This window comes from Rhinolophus sinicus, chromosome 14 (assembly GCF_057876585.1).
Source record: "Rhinolophus sinicus isolate RSI-liver-muscle chromosome 14, RSI-T2T, whole genome shotgun sequence".
Taxonomy (NCBI): Eukaryota; Metazoa; Chordata; class Mammalia; order Chiroptera; family Rhinolophidae; genus Rhinolophus; species Rhinolophus sinicus.
The window spans coordinates 146,326,138-146,348,497 of record NC_142514.1 but is presented as its reverse complement, the minus strand read 5'-3'; the positions used below and the strand labels follow the sequence as shown (position 1 = coordinate 146,348,497).

The 22,360-nt window shown below is 32.8% G+C and overlaps 1 protein-coding gene across 4 annotated transcripts in view; it reads left to right on the top strand.

Moving 5' to 3' along the window:
* The window catches only part of TMEM41B (transmembrane protein 41B), a 37,030-nt gene extending 16,196 nt beyond the window's left edge, over positions 1-20,834 (top strand). For 3 of the 4 annotated variants that reach the window (XM_019728857.3, XM_019728837.3, XM_019728848.3), the window contains 6 exons: positions 5,600-5,717; positions 8,581-8,709; positions 15,239-15,332; positions 15,977-16,081; positions 17,382-17,520; positions 18,983-20,834. In XM_019728857.3, coding sequence (XP_019584416.2) covers positions 5,600-5,717; positions 8,581-8,709; positions 15,239-15,332; positions 15,977-16,081; positions 17,382-17,520; positions 18,983-19,152 — 755 coding nt within the window. In that variant the 3' untranslated portion in view covers positions 19,153-20,834. Of the gene's footprint in view, positions 1-5,599; positions 5,718-8,580; positions 10,486-15,238; positions 15,333-15,976; positions 16,082-17,381; positions 17,521-18,982 lie in introns of those variants that run through there. The other variant, XM_074335972.2, reaches the window with a different exon arrangement.
* The last annotated feature ends 1,526 nt before the right edge of the window (positions 20,835-22,360 follow it).

The following is a 22,360-nucleotide window of genomic DNA, read 5'->3' as shown; positions in this document are numbered from 1 at the left end:
TGTAAGCACCGATTTTGGGTTAGATTAGATATAAGGAAAGAATAAGGATTCCAAACAAAGGTGCTGCTTCAGATGATACACCGTGGAGTCCAGGCAGGGCATGGAAGGAAGAGAAATGAGGAGTCCAACAGAGGGGAGGAAATGGAAGGAATAAGCTCATCAAAGAATACAGGTGATCAAGGAATGGCATATTGGGATTTAAAATGTCCACGGTAGAGCAGTCTCTGGTGATGAGAGAACTTAGGATACCCCTGGAAGGGGGTGGCTAAAGTTGAATAGAAATAGCAATAAGAACTTTGAGGCTGGGTGGATCATCTAAATGGATGATGAATCTTTTAAGATTATTAAGAAGTTTACTGTAAGCTTGGACTGTCTTCAGCAAACTGGGGGAGGTGCCTGAAAGTGGTCAGATGATAATGAGTGAGGGTGTGTGGGTTGAATGGTAACAGAGTTGCAGGGCATAAACCTTAGAAAATGAATGAGCTTTTATATCAAATTGGTAGTGCTATTTCTTCTGCTACCTACAAACATGCTCTGTGTGTGTGTGTAATGGTTAATTCTTTGTATTTTATAGTTATTTTTAGCTGTTTAAATTTATACTCGATACGGCCACTTTTTATTGAAATAATTTAAAAATTTGAAAGCCCTTGAAATAAAATTTACTTCCAGCAGTACAGCAATCGATTTTTGAGACCTTAAGAAACTTGTGAGTCCCTGTGAAGTTATGTCCTCAGGAGAAATGGGTCTTTGCTTCCTTCATGGTGGGATCAAGTATAGGTTTAGGAAATACTGAATGTTGAAAACTAGTGGACTAGACGACCATTAAAAGTCATTCCTAAGATCTTGCAGGCAGAGGAAGATTTTGCTTTTCAAAAAATTTTGATATGAAAGTAATAAGAGAAACGGAACTACTGCAGGGGCATTAAGGTTATGATTTTTCAGGATAGAAGTTAGAGAAAAGGCGCTTGTAAGAGGAAAGAATTGAAGATACAGGGTGAATGGAGAATTTTGAGAGCAAGATCTGGACAGAAGTGCGCTTGCATTTAATGCAAAGATAAGGGAAAGGGACAACGGAAGATAATTTTGTGAGCAGACCTTGAGTTATAGATTGGGGAGCTCATAAAGTATGGAGGCAGTATCATTGGTTGAAAGTAGGGAAAGGTAGAATTAAAAGCTTGAAGAGGCTTGAAATAGCCCTTTTGGAGAGTGTTGTAAAAGGATTATTGTTTGCCAGTGATAACCTTAATTGAAGATGGAAAAACATGTGAACTAGTTGTAGGCCAAGGGAGCATGATGATCTGACTTTCTCTAATAGTACCTTTGGCCTGGGAGGGGGTTGGAAAAGTAGATAATGGGATAATTCAGATTGGGAGTTAGTATGATGGAAGATTTAGAGGTTAATGAATGTATTAAGTACTGGTGTAGGTAGCTCTAAATGCTAAATAACACACGTGTCTAATGCAGCTGGAAAAGGGCATATTATAAATTTGTATGCTACACACTTAGATGTAGAGTTATAGTTAGAACAAGATCTTTACCTTTTCTCTCTGTTTAGAACTAAATGAATTACATGCTAGCCGCTGGGTTTATTAGAATTATACTCAAGAAGGATTTTTGAATCATAATAGCCAACACTCCCTATTTACCAGTTTGTGTGAGAGAGCTTCATAATTGAACGTCACGTAGTTTTATTGCATTCTTATCAGTTGTTTTTTTTGTGTTACACAGTGCTTACAAAAGTTTGCCTTATTTTAGAAAGTGAAGAAAATTAACCTGGATTAATTTTGTTTAAGTGTATATATATTCCATCATCTGACTGTGAGACGACAAGTAGCACTCAGAGTGATTGTGTACTCAGAGAATTCTCAGGGTAGACAGTGTTCTATATAGTCCAGTTAAATGTTTGATACCATTCTCCCCTCTGATCCCTTATTTAGGACTGGTGAATTCATAGTGGGAAGAAAAATATTATCGTTTAATTTTGGAGCCAGCATGCTAAATGTCTTATTTAATTTTTAATTTGAGAACTGTGTTACCTGTTGAAGTGTCAAAAATATGTTTAGCTGCAATACAGGTTAGAAGGATGTAAACTCTTTTCTCGTCTTGTCGTCTTCAACTAAATTTCCCCGTCCCCTGAATCTTGCTTTGGTCACTCTAGACCAATAATCTTGCTTTCCTATCAACTTGAAGCCCCTTTGTACCATGTCTTGAGGATATAGCTTCTTGGGAACGACATTAAGCAAAATATTTTGTACATAACAGTTGCTCAGCAGATAGTCCTAAGCAACTCTACATTTGAGTGCATACCTTGCGTAGTAGAAACCCTAAAGAGAAGTTCCAAGAAAGGGAGAAAAAATCAGCCATTTATTCTTACAGGTAAATTCAGTGTCTATAAATATTTACAGGCTGAAAAACAAACAAAAAACAAAGTTGTTAATGGTTTTGAAGAGTTTGAAAGATATCCATAATATTAAATTATTTGTATCAGTACTTTTTGTGCTCAACCTGATTCTAACAGGCAAATGAAAAGTGAGGGCTGGGCTAATTAATTCCAGATAGATTTTAAAAAAGCATACCTTTAAGAATTAATAGGCCTCCAGAAAAATCACACAGTGTTAACATGTCTTTGCTTTGATGTCAACCCATAGACACCTGTGCTAAATACTCACTATTTATGTATTACTCTTAATTCCTTTTCTAGTAGAGTGCCTCTTTATTTAGTAAAGTAGGAAAATAACCATTTAGCCTTGTGAGAACAGTTTGTGTTTAAATAGGAGTTTTTTGGTTGAATTGGTTTTGGTGCACACTTGTAATTTTTGTTAACTTTTGGCTGATTACTCTTTTTCTTTTTAGGGTGAGTAGATAACAGTCTTCAAGACAGGCATTGAATTAGATATAATCAGGGCAAAATGTAGTGGACAATTCGACATTTGTCATAAGATTCTGCAGAGATCTTTTCATATTTGACCCACCTCAGATGTTTAAAGTCTCTGTTTAATTCTCTGTTCTGCAAAAAAGCATGAATATAAATACATTAGTGAATTAATGAACTAGAGTATTAGGAGGCAGGGATGCCTGGCTTATTATTCCATTGAAGGCATCTTTTGTATTATTTTATGATCCCATTTCTTCCTGCAGTAAATTTTAGAACTATGATATCAGCAAATAAGTTTCTATTTGTGACTTGGTTTTTGAAGTAAAAGTCGTTTTTGAGATTAAGATGAAACATAAAGATAAAATGATAGGGACTAGTTGGGAGAGCAGGCTGATTAACTAATATGTTTAGGTTACAGAAAATTGGAAAAGACTATTTTTTAACCTTACTGTTCATACACTAGAACTCGATAAACCTAATATTGTGTCTCAGAAACCTGCTTCAATGAACAGATAAGAATAATTTATATTTAATATATTTAGCAGTTGGTGTTTCAGCAGAAATTGAATGTGTTATAAATGGATAGTAAAATGCTTTGGAGATATACTTAACACTATTCAGTTGCTTAGGGTTTGTTTTTTAACAGATAGTGCAACCTCCTTTGGGCCTCTGTTTACTTTAACCCTTTCGCTGCTTTAATTGATTTCAAGTTTTGTGTTGTTTTTTTTTTAAATGTGTCCAAAATCCACACACAAAAAAGTTGATATTTTGACTATTTTATGCCTGTGTACTTGAACTCCACAGTAGAGGGAAAAATTTTTTTGAGCCCATAGGGTAAACTTGAACACCGCCGTCAGCGGATGTAAATTTTCATCGGGTAAAATAGGTAGGGTGAACCAGATTGTTGTTTCTTATGCTTTACTGTGCATGTAAATCACCTGGGTATCTTATTAAAATGCAGGTTCTGATTTAGTAAGTCTGGGATGCTGGCTTAGTGTCTGCATTTCTAACAAGCTCACTGGTGATGCTTGCTGATTCACGTAGTTCGCAGAACACACTTTGAGTAGGAAGGGGCTGGATGGTTGCTGCTGCTCTATGTTCAACATAAAATTTAGCAAAATCTTACTAATTCAGTTGTAACGTATATAAAACTGCCATAGTGAGAGAAGGGATAAAATGAAAGTTAAGGCTTTTTGGTTGAAAAGGAACAGAAATCAGTTTAAACCAGCACAAAGAAAGAAGGGAAGTTCTAGGAACATAAGAGACTGTTTCGCTGGTATCCATGAACAAGAAATGAAATCTAACTAGGCTTCAAGGGAAGTGGAAAATTTAAAAAATTGAGCAAGTTAGCTATCTCTCCCATTTCTGCTCTCTGGGTTCCTGTTCCAACCTCCCCTCTTACATTTTCTGGCACGTGTCTTTGGCTTGCCATGTTATTGACTGTGACCTTCACTGCTTGACCCTCAGCCTCGAGATTTACTATTCTTTGAAAACAGTATCTCTTTTTCTTTAAATTCTGAAGAGAAAATTTGGTCAGCCAATAATGAATGTTTCTACTTGGATCAGATGTCCAACCTTGGGCGAGTCAGCCTACTATGTTTGGGAGGTAGTGTTGGAATCTCATGGTAAGAATAGGGCCAGTGAGATTGGTGCCTTTTTGGGGGAGGGTGATGTGTGGGCATGGAAAAGGTGCTAGTTTCCAGAGAAGGGGAGCGGTAAGTAGAGCAGGCAAGGACACCTGTCTAATACACCTTTATGAATGTTTATGAAGAATGATTTGCTAAATTAGTAGAGTACGAACAGCCCTATAGTTTTGTTTAGGATACTTCATAAAAGCATATATAAAAGTTACATAGGCAGTAGTTTGGGGCACAGTGGTAGAGAACATTCTCAGAGAACTAAAAATGATAAATCCTAATTATAGTATACATATATTTTTAAAATTCCCTGAGTGTTATCAGTATTATATACATGGGGTAATGGTAAATGTAGGCAACACAAATTGAACCGCCCACTTCTTCCTCTTTCGCAATCAGTACTAGGTATTAAGGTGTCCTGGCCTCCCCACTATTGACTTGCTTCTGGGAGAAACAGCCCTGCTCATTCTTCTGCTTGCTGTTTCCTGGATCTCATTTCTTTTATTTCGCATGTAATTTTTGAGATGACACTAAGAATTACCTTGTGAGGGAAGGCAAACAAATTCTCCCATTCCTGGAATTACAGACAGAGCCACCCAGAACATTTGAGGTTCAACTATATGCTGAAGCCTTTGGTGTAAAGAGAAAGTATAACATTCACCAGTTGCATTAGCGAATCTTTGGGTTCTTATGACAGTTGAAGTCATGCCAGATGCCTCATTTTTCCTAAGAGACCATTCTGTTTGTGCTGTCAGCTCCCAACATAGATATATACAACTGCAAGTCAGTGATAGCAACAGTTAGAGTAATGCCTTTTCCCCCCATTTGGCTTCTCAACAAACCAAAGCTATAGATTCTGGTGTTCTGCTTTTTCGTGCTTCTAAAATGGACAGAGCCCTGAAAAGTACTATGCCCAGTTAATAAACATCAAATACAGTTGTACTTAAAATTTAATGACACAGTGTTTTGGCCAGAGTGTGAACACTTTTTTGGGAGGAAAGCCTTTAAGGAAATTATTTGCTGGCTTGGAATACTGTCGTCCTTTATATTTATCTTAATTATAGCTTTTTTTGTTTTTCCTTTTCAGAAAAAGCCTGTGTAGAAGCTGGGTCAGCAAGAATGTCGCTTCTTATATTGGTGTCCATTTTCTTATCTGCAGCTTTTGTTATGTTTTTGGTATATAAAAATTTTCCTCAGCTTAGTGAGTAAGTATACTGAAAGAAACTGCAAAAGTCTAGACATCTATAGAGCTGAAAGTGGATTAAAACTTAAACTAAATTTTAAGCAATAGAACTGTTGTAAGCAACAGAGCTGATTGTAGTATATCAGCTCTTATGGCTTGTAGGAGTCCATGTTGACACTGTTATTTAAATACTTTTCTCCAGGTCTGCCTCTTGATTTTCTATGCAGGGTTTTCCTAGCTCTGCTCCCCTAGTTAAGGCCTCATCTTTCTGATGATCCTACATACATGTGCCTATGCCTTCCTCCTCTTCCCCCTTCACTTGCATGTATATATACATACAAAACTAAGTTCAAGTTTTGTGAAATGGATGGTGGTTTCTGATATTTTCTAAACTATTATTTTATTTTTACTTTTATTATATCTTTTATTTTATCTTATTTTATTAATTTATTTATTTATAGTTTTATTAGCATTTATTTGATGTTAAATTTACTCCTGGGCCATACGTTTTTATTTCTTCAATTTTTTTCTGGGTGACCTTTTTCTTCTGTGCAACCTCCTCTTCCACCCATGAACTCTGTAAATTCTGTGCTGCATCTTGGGAGCTTTTCTCACCTGGATGTGCTCAATGACCAGAGAGTCCACATCTAAACCCTTAAGTTCAGCATTACTTGCTGCATTTTTAAGCATGTGCAGTAAAAATTCTGCGCGCTTTTTGGGCCACTGACCCTGTGTCCAATCCTACTGTTTGGCCTGGGCATGTCTCCCAACTCCACCATTGTAATGACGGAACGGCACACGTTGCTTTTGTGACGTGACATCCTTTAGATACTTGGTGGCTTGTCAGATATGTATACCCTTGATGGCAGTTTCACGAGTGTTCTTAAAATGAACATGAAGATTTGAGCCTCTTGATTTACATGCTTTTGTGGGGTTCTCTGGGTCAAGCGAATAACGAACCATTTTCTGAGTTACCTCAGGCTGCTTAAGGGAAGAGCTCATTTTATTTTTTAATGCTAGTAGTGACCAAGTAAATTTATTTTACAGTCCATAAAGGTATTGACCTGCAGTTTGAAAAACACTGATGGTCTCTGCTTTCCGCCTTTTCTATACCTGTGTTCACTCTTCCTGCTTTTCCTTGTGACCAATTTTTGTCTTGCTTCTATTCATTTCCTCACTTACCACATCTGTGTCACTTAGCTCTTTTTCTCTTCCATGTTTTATGGAAATGATATAGTGTTGAATAGGTACTTTTCACAGTAAAATGGACCTTATAAAAGACTTGCATATCTAATACACATCCCCAATTAGCGAAAACGTTCGGGGTGACATGAGTTTCAGAATTACAGTTTTTTCATTTTTGAAAAATAACTTTATGTAGTACCTCCAGCAGGAATCTGGGGCAGCAACCCATAATCAAATACATTAATAGTTTTGCAGAGAAACCTGCATCATAAAAGACTATAAAGAACTTCATGTAAGTGTGGGTTAAGTTTTGCTGACAAATTATAAAGAACTGTTGGTTTTCAGAGTTTCTTGAATTTTAGGGAAGAGATTATGGACCTGAAACATACTTTAATAGGGCAAAATATCCCATGGCTATTTAACCACAATAATACGACCCTTGTGTAATCATGGATTACGTATGGGACTACTAAAATGTAGTTAGACTTTCAACCAGGGCCAGCCTGGTGGGGTAATGTATAACTGAAATGTCATTTCAAGGTATCAGGAAGTTCCTGTTCCTCTAAATTCCTTTCATTAACAATTTCTTATGCTTGAAAATTTATAGTTAAACCTGTTTATATTTTAATACTTTGATTTCTGCATCAATGTAAATGCCTTTGGGAGGATGGCATGTTGTATTGTGTTAATATTAGTATGATTGAATTTTAGATCCTTTCTGGTTTTGATCAAACAGTAAGAAATAAAAAGCTGACTTGAAAGAGGGAAAGAATGTAGAGTGTAGATTAAGATTGTCTTTGTTCCCAGTCTGTTCTGAAAATAACATCACATGTATAATATGCTATTATAAACCTTTTATTCTTATTTCTTTCTGTGTTTGTGTTGTATGTGTGTGCATGTACACCCCTATAAAGAGTTTTCTCAGTTTTTAAATTTGTGATGGGAAAACCCATTTACCTGCTATTTTTATAGGACTTAAACAGCATTCTGTCATTATTGTCCAAGGTCAGTTAAATTTTATCATGTAAATAAATTGGCACAATATACATTAAATGCAAAGATAATTATTTGAGGTTTTTATGAGCAAGAAATCATTCCATTCCAAACAAGAAACCAAATATAAAGTAAAATTAATAGAAAGGGAAATGTTTTAAGTTTTTTTTAAATTTATTATTCAATTATAGTTGACATATAATATTATATTAGTTTCAGATGTACAACATAGACAATGTTTAAGTTTTTATCTGAACTTCGAGTGGAATATTGCAGAAAAGGTGTAAATTATAAATTCAATAAAATTTTTACTTAATTTCAGTTGTAATTGATTATTGACTTAAGCTTATCATGAGAATTACCCAAAATAATGTTAAAAATGTTTTAAATATTGCTAACATCAGTGGTTCATTTCTTAATTCAAAATTTACACTAACTTTGAAGCAGATGCTTTTAATCTTCTTAATTTGGGTCATCCTGAGCTTTCATATATAGAGTACATGTTTCACTATATTAATTATATTAAAGCACTGAAAAACAAATAATTTTAGACTTTTGAACTTAAAAATTGTGAATTTATACTTAACATGTTACAGATCAAGGCACCATCATTTTGGATAAAACTTCATGTTTTGAAGTTGACTGACTGTAATGTTAATTATCTTGGCAAATTTCTGATCTAAAATTTTTCACTTTTATTTCTGTAGAGAAGAAAGAGTGAATATGAAGGTTCCCAGAGATATGGATGATGCCAAGGCTCTAGGAAAAGTTTTATCCAAATATAAGGACACCTTTTATGTACAAGTACTTGTAGCATATTTTGCTACATATATTTTGTATCCTTTTAATTGAAAAATGTTTTCTACTTTTGTTCAAGAAAAAGATTTTTGTAAAAGATTTGTTCAGTTATGCGTAACTTTTTCCTTTAACAAATTGTTAATGCAGTATAGTGATATTAAATAGAATATTGAAAAATTGTAAAAAATTCTTTAATCCTATATCTTCAACTCAGTTATTATTTCTGGATATTTATTACCAGTTTTGTTGTATTCTGCTCATTCTACTTATAAACATTTTCCTTTCCTTTGTATTTGAGATAATTATTTTATTTACTATTATTAGTTAATTGATTGTCTTAATTTAAATAATTATTTTGAATTAATAGTCATCATACCATAATTTTTAAAAATTTCCTTAGGTTTGACGATATAATTTGTATTTAATATTTTTGCTTTTCTACATGTTATATTATGCATTTTTCCTCATGATTTTTTTTCTTCCATTTAATCGTTTTTTCTGTAAAAAAAAAAATCCTAAGAGGATACTTAGTCATTTAAAGAGTAAGGATTTTTTTTTTTCATAGTATGTAAGTACTTATTTCTTTGTTTTATAAATGTATGTGTTGTATTTTAACTAGTCAGGAAAATAACTTTATTCTTTCTAAATATTTTCAAGCTGCTTATGCTACTAGTGATTAAATCTTGCAATTTGTGGACTTTAATTTCTGATTTTTTGTATCTTTTATTCTATTTTCCAAATCTCAGTTAATGAAAAACATCTTTGATGTTGTAACAGTAATCATTGTCCTTTTAAAACCAGCTTTTGTTTTAAAAAGGCAAGTTGCTTTGTTATTCTCTCATACTATTTTTATGCTTGCTTCTCTTTTTTGTGTCCAGAATTTCTTTTGGTTTGTTGGACTTTTCAACTAAAACCTTTTCTCATAAAATTCAATAGCATTTTCTTTTCTTGGATTTCTTTTGGAATATATATATATATATATATATATATATATATATATATATATCTTAGTGACAAATACATTTATGAAAGCTTTTGCTGTTAATACAAACATTGCTCTTTTACTCAGCTGGTGACATACAGTTTTACTTAGGTAGCATACTTTATGTAGATATATGCTTTGTCATTATCTTCCCTATGTATTATTAGAAAAATTCGAATTTGGGGAAAATTTGGAGAATAATTATTACACACCTGTCTTTTGACAGGTCACTTGGGGCAGTTATTTGTATATAAACTGTTTTAATTGTATATAAACTGGTTTAAGAAATCCATAACTGCTGCCTTTTCCTATTCCATTTTGTCACCCATCTGAAATCTTTAGTATTAGGCTCACAGGTTATTTTCCGTCTATATTCTTTAACCATAAATTAAAATATTTTCCCCAAATAAGAAAAAAACTTGGTTTATCTCTTTTATTTGGCTTTGTAAAGTTTTTATGAACATTTTATGAACATGGCATATAGTTTCTATTTACTTTAGAAAATCATCATTTTTGCCCCATTTAGGGAGGGATATATGGCTGAGGAATAAAGGCAATGCCCACCCATTGGGTCAATCAGCCAGATAGTATAAATGAATATTGACCACCTATCAGGTAATGTTGTAGCCTGATTGTCTTAATATCTGCATGCAAATTAGTAGAAGAGAATAAAGTGCCCTGTAGAAAGTGAGTTAGAAGTGTAGGAATGGGTTTATTATTACAAAATACACTTGGTTGTAAATTTTAAATTATTGGTTAATGTCCATTTATAAGGTTTTATTGCATATTACTGTTTGTTTAATAATTAAATAATTGTAATGATTTTGCATCACGTTTTAGAGTTTTTATAAGATAATTTGTTAATGTTTTATGAATTTTTTTTTATTTACACTTTTGAATCTTAAGTTGAGTATTAAAAAGATACTTTTTTAGAATGAGAAAAACTTTATCTTAGGGCATATAACTAGTACAGCACTGGTTAATAGAAATTTAATATGAACCACATGTAATTTAAAAATTTTCTAGCTGGCACATTTGAAAAAGTAAAAAGAAAACACCTGAAATGCATTTTAATGATACATTTTACTTGAACCAATATATCAAAAATATTGCTTCAACATGTAATCAACATAAAAATTATTACTGAGGTAATTTACATTATTTTTTGATAGTAAGTCTTTGAAATGTGTGTATTTTATACTTACAGCACATCTCAGTTCAGACTAGACACATTTCATCGTCTCCACAGGTGCATGTGGCTAGTGGGCTCTACTCAACAGTGCAGTCCTAGGACCTTCATTTATAATACCTAGCTTCAAACTCTTGTATAGAAATCACTTTTTACATTACAATTACTTCATCCCTAGCACGTATTCATTTAACCAGCTTTTAAAAATACTAATTATATGCTAAGTACAAATCTAGTTTTGAGCATTCAAAAGCAGAACTATTTCCATCTGGAATAATAGGTAGTTATGGGTAGAGATATGGCGCATTCTAGACAGAGCAAGTCTAGAGCAGCGCTTACGAGCACCAGGCATGATTAGGAAGTGATCAGTAATCCAGTTTAGGTAGGGTATAAGGTGCGGGCAGGGGAGGGTTAAGAATTAATTTTATTATTTATTTATTTATTTAGAATTAATTTTAGGAAGATTGTCTAGGCACTGTACTCAGATTATGGAGATCTTCGAGTACCACGCTAAGGAATTTAGAATATCCATTTGGTATTGAGTAGTCATTGAGAACTTTTGACAGTAAAAGTGTCACCAACATCTCATTCCTGTTTGTTTCCCTGAGGCTAAAAGAGTAACTTAAAAATTTCTTATGGGAAGTTTAAAACATACACAAAAGTGAAGAAAATCATATAATGAACTCCTATGTGTCCATCACCCATTTTCAGCAATTATTAATATTATGCCGGTCTTATTTTTGGAAGTTCTTTGAATTTGTATTTTTGACCTATTAGAAAAAAGTGAAATAGGTAAAGGGCCCTGTTTGTGGTTGGGAAAGGAGATTAACATTTACTTTGATTTAAGATATACTGAGTTTTGGGGCCGGCCCGGTGGCTCAGGCGGTTAGAGCTCCGTGCTCCTAACTCCAAAGGCTGCCGGTTTGATTCCCACATGGGCCAGTGGACTCTCAACCACAAGGTTGCCAGTTCAATTTCTGGAGTCACGCAAGTAATGGTAGGCAGCGCCCTGCAACTAAGATTGAACACGGCACCTTGAGCAAAAAAAAAGAAAAAAAAAAGATATACTGAGTTTTAAATATTCAAATAGAAGTATCTATACCCAAATGTCAGTCAGTAGGGGACTGGTTGAAGAAACCATGGTAAATGTAAACACGAGTACTATGTAGCTGTTAAAAAGGGTGAGAAGTATATGTGCTCTTAAGGCGTTATATCGAGGATATATTATTAAGTGATAGAGATGAAACAGGGATCAAAGTGAAACTTCTCTAAATTATTTTATTGTGTCAAAATTATTTTAAAGTTTGACTTTATATTTCACATCATTATAAAACCAATTAAAATGAAAAGAGAAACAGGAATCTGAAAACTAAAGCAACCTCATACCCATTATGATGGGTACTATAAAAAACTAGAAAATAACGAGTTTTGGTGAGGATATGGAGAAATTGAAACCCCTATGCATGCTTGATGGAAATGTAAAATGGTGCGGCGACTGTGGAAAACAGATAATGTCTTTGCAAAAAATGAAAAACAGAATTCCCATATGATTCGGCAATCCCATTTCTGGGTATATAACCAAAAGAATTGAAAGCAGCGTCTTGAAGAGATACCCATGTTCATAGCAGTGTTACAATACCCAAAAGGTGGAAGCAACCCAAGTGTTTTTTAATGGATGAATAAATAAAATGTGGTATGTACATACCATGGAATGTTATTCAGCCTTAAAAAAAAAGGAAATTCTAATGCATGCTACAACATGGATGAACCTTAAGGACATCATGTTAAGTGAAATAAGCCAGTTGCAAAAAGACATGCCATATAATTCTGTGTGTATGAGGTACCTAGAGTAGTCCAATTCATAGAGACTGAAAGTCAATGAATAGTTATCAGGGGCTATGATGAGGAGGAAATGGGGAGTGTTGTTTAAGAGTATAGAGTTTCAGTTTTGCACAATGGAAAGAGTTCTGGAGATGGGTTGCACAACAATGTGATAGTACTTAACTAATACCAAACTGTACCCTTGAAAATGGTTCAGATGGTAAATTTTACCAAAATTTTTTAAAATCTAAAGCAAAATTAAATGATGAATTTAACAGTATATTCAGTTGTTGGGGATGTGACTATCTAGAGGAATTATTTCAAATAACCTTGAAAACAATAATGTGACTGTATATCCCTTCTGGGATAAATACAAAAGAAATCAAACTATTCTCAGTTATTATATTGTTGGTAATATTGTTCTGAAATTCTTAAATATATAAAAAGTCTCAGAACTATACTACTGTATATATTTTATATAAGACATATTTAATAGTATGTAAAGCAAATAGGTATTTGTGACATTAAGAACGAAGTTTTTTTCATGTAAGAGAAAAGAAATACAGATCTAAATAAAACTAGAAAGTTAAGCTCAAGTTACATTTTCATGCAGAGAGAAAAATGGCTTTGTTAATACTAAAAAATAAAAGAGGAATGTATTAAACCGTTCTAAGGGATACAATAGGCAGAATTCAAACAGTGGTAAATTCCACAAATGACCTGGTTTCTTCAACAAATAAATTGAAAGGAAAAAAAAAAAGGAAACTACACTTAAGTGCTACAGTGAGCAAATGCCATGTGTGGGCTTTTTTTTTTAATCCTGATTTGAACAAACTAGCTGTAAAAGAAAAATTTTGGGAAATCTGAACACAGACTAAATACAGAGGGTATCAAAAAAATGTGTGCACATTTTTGAAAAGGAAAAACTTTTAAAATTGTAAAAATATATACTGATAAAAGAAAAAGGAAAAACTATTAAAATTGTAAAAATATATACCAATAACAAAAGATGAATACAAGTCATGTGGATACATTTTTCTGGCATCCCCAGTAGATATTTAGGATAGTAAGGTATTATAGTTAATTTCTTGAATTCTGACTGTGGTATTATACTTATGTTAAAAAGAAAAGGAATTCTTTTAAAGGTATTAAAGTAGTTGCGTATTTTTAATGATATATGTGGGGTTTTCTTCAAAATAATCCAATGTAAGAGATACAGACAAACCAAGATTGTGTGTTAATTGTTGAAGCTGTGTATGGCTTTATAGGACATTATAATACTAGTTTTTCTACTTTCATATGTGTTTCAAACTTTCCATCAAGTTCTGAAGAGCTCTGTAATAAAGTAATAAAGCTTATTTTTAATTATTTTTTAATGGAGATATGCAGTAGACGGAAAATTTAAGACTGGAAAGACGGTTATTTGAGATGGTTATTTGACTGGAAAGGTTGAATGGGAGATAGAGAATTCAGTTATCGGTATATATGGCCATATACTTGAAGCCATGGAAATTGCTGTCTTTGTTAAAGGAAAGGGAGAGTGTGGCTAACAGCATTAGAGAGGCCCCAGATTTGAGGATGAGGAGAAGGAAAAAACTAGAGAAGGAATGATCTGTAATGTGGAAGAAAAGGAAGTTTCATGAGAGAGGATGTTTAATCCTATGCAGGGGTCACTAAAAAATGACCTGAGAAAAAGTCGTTAACTTAGGCTGCGAGGATATTTCAGTAAGGAGGTGGACCGGTAAGTGGGTAGCAAGGAGACAGATACACCTCTGTCAGGGAAAGCCTAGATATTCTTTGGTTTATGGACATCTGAGTGGTTTTATACAGGACAGATCCCATGAAAGAGCAAGAATTTGAGAAAGAACCCAGAAGGAAGAAAACTGAAATGAAAACATGAGTAAAATGGAAACTAGAGAAAAAAGGAGATTTAATGGATGAAGATAGAAATTTTAAAGTAGGAAGGAGAGATGTTGAAGGAGTTCACTCAGTCTGCCTTGTAAGTAAATCATGTGGCTTAGTTTTGGCTCCAAGACAAAACTAGCAACTAGAGGAAAGTTGAAAACAATTGTTTTCAAAATAAGATTTGTGATTTTTACTATAATTTTCACCCATTCTTTAAATTAGTGAATTGAGGCAAATATCAATAAGTTAAATTAGAAATAAGTAATTATTATACTTTATATGTACCTAGATTTCCACGGAAATCATGTTTCCTGAAAACATTGGGGAGTAAATGCAATGCATTTGAGAAGCATATTATTTAACAGGTTACTGAAGAACTTTTTCTTCTGTGTCTTTTTTTATTTCCTTCCAATTCCTAATTCCTGTTTTTTTGGCCGAATTCCTCTGTATCTGGTACGTGTTAGTAAATGTTCAATTTCGAGTTAAAGGCATTACAACCAAGGAGTCATATTTTTAAATTTTTGACTATAATTTTATTTTTTAATACTGCAATATGGATATAATCTTAACATGCTAATTTATGTACTGATACTTTTTTCCTGAAATGTTGGATTTGTCTTTTAAAAATTCCACTTAATTATGTTTTAATCCTTAACTTAAAAGTTAACAGCTTGCAAACATTTGCTATTCCAGGCTCCATATTCCTCAGTATACTCTCAGGGTTTCTTTATCCCTTTCCACTGGCCTTATTTCTTGTTTGTTTGGTAAGTATATAAAGTAAAATTGGGAGACTAGAAAAAAAAAAATCATACTTTAAATAGAATGAGGAGGAGGATGGCATTACTAATCCCGCTAGTTAATATAAGCATAAACTCATTAGTTTTAAGAGGTGTTTAATGTTAAAGTAATATCTAAGACCCTTCATAAGGAGGTGTTATAGTTTGGTTTGGTTTTTTTTCCCTCGGACTGGGGTATCAGCCTTAATTGCATTCATAGGCTCTGTTTTTACCTTTTCTTATGTGTTTTATAAAAATAGTCCAAGAGTGTCGGTGGGCAAAATGAGTTAAGGCCCAGGGCTGGGGGTGGTATTTTCAAGCATTGCAATTGAAAACAAAATCGGCTCTTGAAGTTTTATTCTTAGGCTAAAGGCTAACATTAACTATTTGGATATAGTCACTAAATTTAATCACAAATGCCAGTTTGTTGTAGCTGGTCTCATTTTAGTTATAATTTGGTTTGAGAAAGGACTAGATCCAATGGGTTCCTGTTCTCTGCAAGGGATGCCATGCAGAGTGTTCTTCCCACGCCCCAAGAGAAGTAAACTAGTCGAGCTTTTCCTTCAATGAATACATTCATGTGAATAAGATGGAAAAATACAAAATGCTTATGGTTTCTTATTATTTTCTAGTGTTCTGGACTCGGTGCCTCATTCTGCTACATGCTCTCGTATTTAGTTGGGAGGCCAGTTGTGTACAAATACCTAACAGAGAAAGCAGTAAAATGGTCACAGCAGGTAAACATGTAGTTTTTAATTATTTAATGTAATTCTTTGGCTAATTGGGAGGTTAATGTATAGTTCTACATAAATTAACAGACTCAGGGCTTTAATAAAAATGATCTTTTGGCCAAAACAAAATCAAGCGGTAGGTAAATAATGAAGGTTAATAATTTCAAATACAAAGTTTTTGTACCTATAACAGTAATTATAAATCTTCATTCCTAGTAAGTTCAATTAGAGCAGAAGTCAAAATGTCGATGTAAAGGAATCCACATATGTAGATGCCTCACCTGTTCTGTGTTGATGCAGTTATGCTGTCAGCGGGTCACTGAAGAACTTGTATCAGCCCGCTCCTTTAATAAAGCATTTCATCAGAGGGAACAACGTTATCTTCATTTAGGATTACTGTAAAGACTAGCAATAATAAAAATAAGCACTGTTACACAGAAAAGTCCAACATATATTGCTTAGAAAATCCTATTTTAATAAAGAATCAAAAGAAACACTGTTAAATCTTGGGGGAATTTTAGAGATCTTAGCCTTACCCCTTTGTTTTACTGACTAGGACTTTAACGGAAATTAAACATTTGGCCCCAAATCACATTTCCATGTAAAGCAAGATCTAGACTTGTAGGTTAATGCTCTTCTCCTTTACCACATATGTAATGAATATTAAAATCATTTTACATGTAAGTTTTCTTTTGAATTGCTGTTTTCTGTAATTGAACTTATTAGTTATTCAAAGAAATGTTAACTGTAACCACTGCTTATATTTAATTGATTAAATATTTCCATATACTTGTTTAATCTCATTTATCAATAATGAATGAATTCACTCATGTGATATTATAATAACATGAAATAAAGATTATCTGAATTTTTAAAAAATTGGAGGCTAGGTATATTGATGTGTTATCCTAGTCCTTTACATTGTAGGAAGTTAAAGGCCTTAAAATGTTGGTTACTTGATGTATATTTTATATCTAGTCATAAGTTTAAATTTGCCATTTTATGTTTAAAATGTCATTGTTGAGCCATCATTATGTACTCATAGGCTGATGGAGAACCATCTTTAGTAGTGTAATGTTAAGCTAGAAGCACAATTTAAAAAAACCTCTCATTCCATATTATTTAGTTCTGGTAATGAGCATTTGATAAGTAGTTCATTATAATTTCAAACTCCTCTTTTGATCATTTCTAATGGATAAACTCTGAACTATCAAAGAGGAGAATTTGAAATAAAGTATTTTATATTAAGCATTTATTTTCAAGATTGACTACATCTTGATCCTAATTCTTTTCTTTCTTATGACAGGTTGAACGTCATAGAGAACATCTTATTAACTACATTATATTTTTGAGAATAACACCATTTCTGCCTAATTGGTTTATTAACATTACATCTCCTGTAATAAATGTACCTTTGAAAGTTTTTTTTATTGGCACTTTTCTAGGTAAGGCCCCTAGTTTATGCTGTGTTAGAACTCATTGTGTACATAACTACCAATGTCCAGCTAGGCTAGAATTCACCTCTTCACAGACGTGCCAGGACCATGACACAGCCTGGCCTTCATAAATAGATGCTCAGATATGTTTGTTGGACTATGTTGATTTTTGTGATACTTCTTTTAAAGAAGAGCACTCTACTGGATATTTTTTCAATCATGAAGTATTAAGCAGCATTTTAAAACTCCATTCTCTCCTTCAGTGGAGAGGGGGGGAAAAATCAAGGTGCTGTTTTTGAATAATTTTCTCCTTTGTTTTCTAATCAAGTACTGAAATATTGAACTTTAATTTTCAGTAGAGAGTTGATCCTATTTTTCACTTTATTAAAACCATTATTTATTATGGGCAGTACCAAAAGTATGGGGGAAACAAGGATTAACAAATGTTCTTGCTTTCAAGGAGCTGACATTTAATTTTGAAATTAATCAGTGGACATAAAGATTCATTTATATATTTTATTAATTCTGATGGTTCTTAAGTAAGAGTATTCTGCTCTTTCAGATTTAAGTTGAATTGTTTAGCAGATTTTTCATACAGTGAGTGTTAAATTAAAATTTAATACTTATGAGAATAGATCTTTTTGAAAAGAATCAAAATCAATTTTTTTATTGTTACTTTTTGAAAAATTCATTGACAAACTTAAAAATCTCATTGGGGTAATTTTGGATTTTATAAAATAATGTTAGCATTCATGGAATGAGAAGAGATTTTTTGTCCAAATTTTACAGATGAAATACCTAGAGATTTAGTTAATTTCAGTTTGGGGTAAAGCATTTTTTTTCAGTTTGTTCTGGTTTTTAATGAAATGTGATCATTTTGCATGTGCTCTTGTTTAAAATATTCTTTTACTCATATTTGGAGTATCTTTCCATTTCTGAGTATCACCTACCACTTCATTTTTAAGTATATTCTACCAGGGATGAAGACAATTTACTCAGTCTTATTTTTGCACATTTGGATTATTTCCAGATTTTTATTACTATAATGATTTGATGAACGTTCTTGAGACTAGATCTTTGCTCATACGTACTGTTATTTCCTAAAGTTGAAATTTCTGGATCAGAGCATATTCTTTTTTTTTTTAAAGGCTCTTGATAAATGTTATATTAAGTTGGTGCAAAAATAATTGCGGTTTTTGCAATTACGTTTAACCTTTTAAACCGCAATTACTTTTGCACCAACAAATAAAATAATTTCCTGGGAACTTTTCTTGGGTTTTTAAATCTATTATCCTTAAGACGTGATTATGAAATATGTAATTCTTTATATGGAAATATTAACTTGGGGGGCTTTAAATGAAATTAAAAATTTCCAAAATGGAGATTACTGTATTCTTAAAATAAATTTTTTACATGCAGAAAATTTTAATTATAAAAAACAATTGATGATTCTTACTGTTTTTGTTTTTAGGTGTCGCACCTCCCTCTTTTGTAGCGATCAAGGCAGGAACAACACTGTACCAGCTTACAACAGCAGGGGAAGCTGTTTCCTGGAACTCAGTATTTGTTCTAATGATTTTGGCTCTTCTCTCTATCCTCCCAGCCATCTTCCAAAAAAAACTAAAGCAGAAATTTGTGTGAAAAAATCATCTGGCTTTTAGTTTTCCTATCATCATCATCTCAGGATTGGCAGGTTTATGTGTTAAAATCACCTCTTTAGTAACTGAAACAAGGGATTTGTAAAATAAAATTTCCTATAAGACAGTTAAAATAACGCATTTAAGTGTCAAGGGACAGAAGAAAATGAGAATGAAAATTGATATACTATGGAAAATGCTGTCAGTAGTTATGGTAGCCATCTTGTAAATTACTATTCCAAGGGTAGCTATAGATAATTAGTAATGGCATGGTAAGAAATTCTTGACCTAGTTGATTCATTCAATTTAATATATTCATGAACTGGCTATAGATACTTACCCTTGACTTGATATTTTAATAGTTTTCTCTCTCATCTCTTACTAATAACTAAAATAGATATATAAAAGGAAAGATTCTAGATTTTTATAAATAATATTGTAGTTCTGGCTAATACTAGCCTTCTTTCAGAGCATAAACTTAAAACTAAAGCTCAAAAGATATTTACATCTTTTTCCTCTTTTTCTCTTTGCGGTAATAGATTTGTTCAGAAGTTGCATCTTAGTGGACTACTGACTTTGGGAAGGATATCAAGTTATATTTATTTAGTGAATTTTGTTAATTGTTTTTTGCTGTTCTAGATTATATCATGGATTAGTCTGAAATTTAAAATTCTGACCAGTCTATTTTCATCTTTTTTTCTAGTTTTCACAGTATTTCCACTGTGCATATACAAAATGGTGATTACATGATAATTGTATCATATTGGTGATAATTTATATTCAGAAATATTTTGTTACACAGTTCCCCTCTACTATCTTAAAAGGGGATCAAAAAAGCAAACATTCAAAGTATGTAGTTTTTAGATGTTAGATTTAATATTACTTTATATTTTGAAACAGAAATAGTGACAGCGCAACATTTAAGGTATAGTTTATTTGTTCAATGACTGTAAAATTTACCTCATTTATTTATTAGTCTGGTCATTAAAGTATGTATTATGTAATTATCCTTTGCATGATACACTTACAAGAATGCCTTGTTTCATTTCTGTTGATGGCTTTTTTGTTTGGAGCTGTTTTTGATTAATGCAGTTTCCCAATTTAGTGTTTTCACTTTTTATAACTCAAAGTATAATTAACTTCTCACATGATAACTACTCTATTTAAATAGTCCTGGAAAAACGAAACAGCATTTTGCTGCTACTTAATGGTATATGCTTGATTCTTGGACATAACTTACACGTAAAGTACTCTGTCAGTTTTACCTTTACCCAAGACTGTTATGTTGAAAAGTACTTCAGCTGTGGGGAAAATCCTTGTATGTTTTTATTGTGAGAGGTATGATCATCCTCAAAGCCTGTTTCTACTACATAATGTGGACTGATTTATTATTTTTTCTATCACAGTATTAACAAATGGATTTACTGTAAATACAAAGAAAATATATTGAGTAATATACTATTCTTATGTCATCTGGCCTTTTGTGTGAAATTATTTATTGTTATTTCTAGCAGGGTTTCCTTCCTTTCTTATTGACCAGAGACTGAGTGATAAAGCTTTTGTTATTTTTACAAATGAACTTAAAACATAACCTTTTGGACAAAGTTCACTAACTATTACTGTATAAAATGTAATTGAATAAATTTTTACCAGACTTTTAAAAATAAAAGTAAGAGTTTGGACTCAGGAGAAGCCTCACTATTTTTTTTTTTTTTAACTTTATTTTAAGAGTGTTTTTCCAGGACCCATCAGCTCCAAGTCAAGTAGTTGTTTCAGTCTAATTGTGGAGGGCGCAGCTCACAGTGGCCCATACGGGGATTGAACCGACAAACCTTGGTGTTATGAACACCTTGCTCTAACCAACTGAGCTAACTGGCCGCCCCGAGAAGCCTCACTATTTACTCCAGTGTGTATATATTGTACTTAACTCTATTCTCAGGTATTTTCCCTATCCTTATCATTGATTCTTTCCCTTTACTGGTTATTTTTTTCTGTTAGAAAACTGTAACTGTCAGTCAAGGTGGGTTATATTTTCTTTTCCCAAGAGGATGGCCAATCTTTCCAAATTCATCATCGACTGTCAAGAAAGAACCGTTCAGTGGGCTGTACCCTAAATGCAATTGGTAGCCTATCTATATTCATGGATTCACAGACTTGGCCTGATGCCAGATATAGAGTCAAGGTTTAGCCACATCTTTAAGACAGTTACATAATATTATAATAACCACAAGAGAGGAAGTATGTGTAGTGAGTGGGGACGCTTGTAGGCTAGGAAGGTCACACACTAAGTGGGACTGTTCACTTCTCAGTTAATGGACCCTCTCTGGAGCTCTGTTACCTTGAATGTAATATTTCTAAGACAATAAATACAAACTAAAATGTAATAAGAATAAAAAAACTTAAATGTAGTCCTTGGGATTTATTTCATGGTATATAGTATTTGTACTAATACTAAAACCTTTCATTGAATAAAAATATATTCTCTTGAAATTCTGATGTACATTTTCACCTCTAAGAACAAAGAAAAATTTTAAAACCTTTAATTTATATAGTTGGCTTTTGAGAACCTTAAAGCAATTTAAATTGTAGAGGTAAGTAAGTACTGATAAACACCTAAGTTTTTAATATATAGTAATTTCTCTATAAAGGAATCTTTAAAATTCTCTTTGGCTTTTTGAAGATGGGTAAACTCAATCAAAAGGGCCAAAGCTTTTCTGGTGTGTAAGTTATCATTCACTGATTGTAGTTGTATAGAAGGTAGACTTTATGGCAGTTTCAATATTCTGATTTTTTTTTCCTTTCTTACCTGGGATACAAAATCTCTTAAGCCTTACATATAGGTTGAAATTTTCCCCCCTATTTTTGTCTAGCCAGAAGCTATACATAGAAATTCTGTCAATTATCCACCTTACCAAATACTTTGTAGGTTTATAGGTTTATGCAATTAGATCTATAGGTTTAATGCAATTCCCATCAATATCCCAGCAAGATATTTTTGTAGATAAAGACAAGATTATGTTTATATGGAAATGCAAAGGAACTGGGATAGCTAAAATAATCTCAAAAAAGTAGAATACAGTGAGAGGAATCACTTCTAGATTTCAAAACTTGTTATATAGATACAGTAATCAAGACAGTGGTATTGGCAGACGGATCAATATATAGATCAATGAAATAGGATAGAAACATTAGAAAGAGACCCACATGAATAT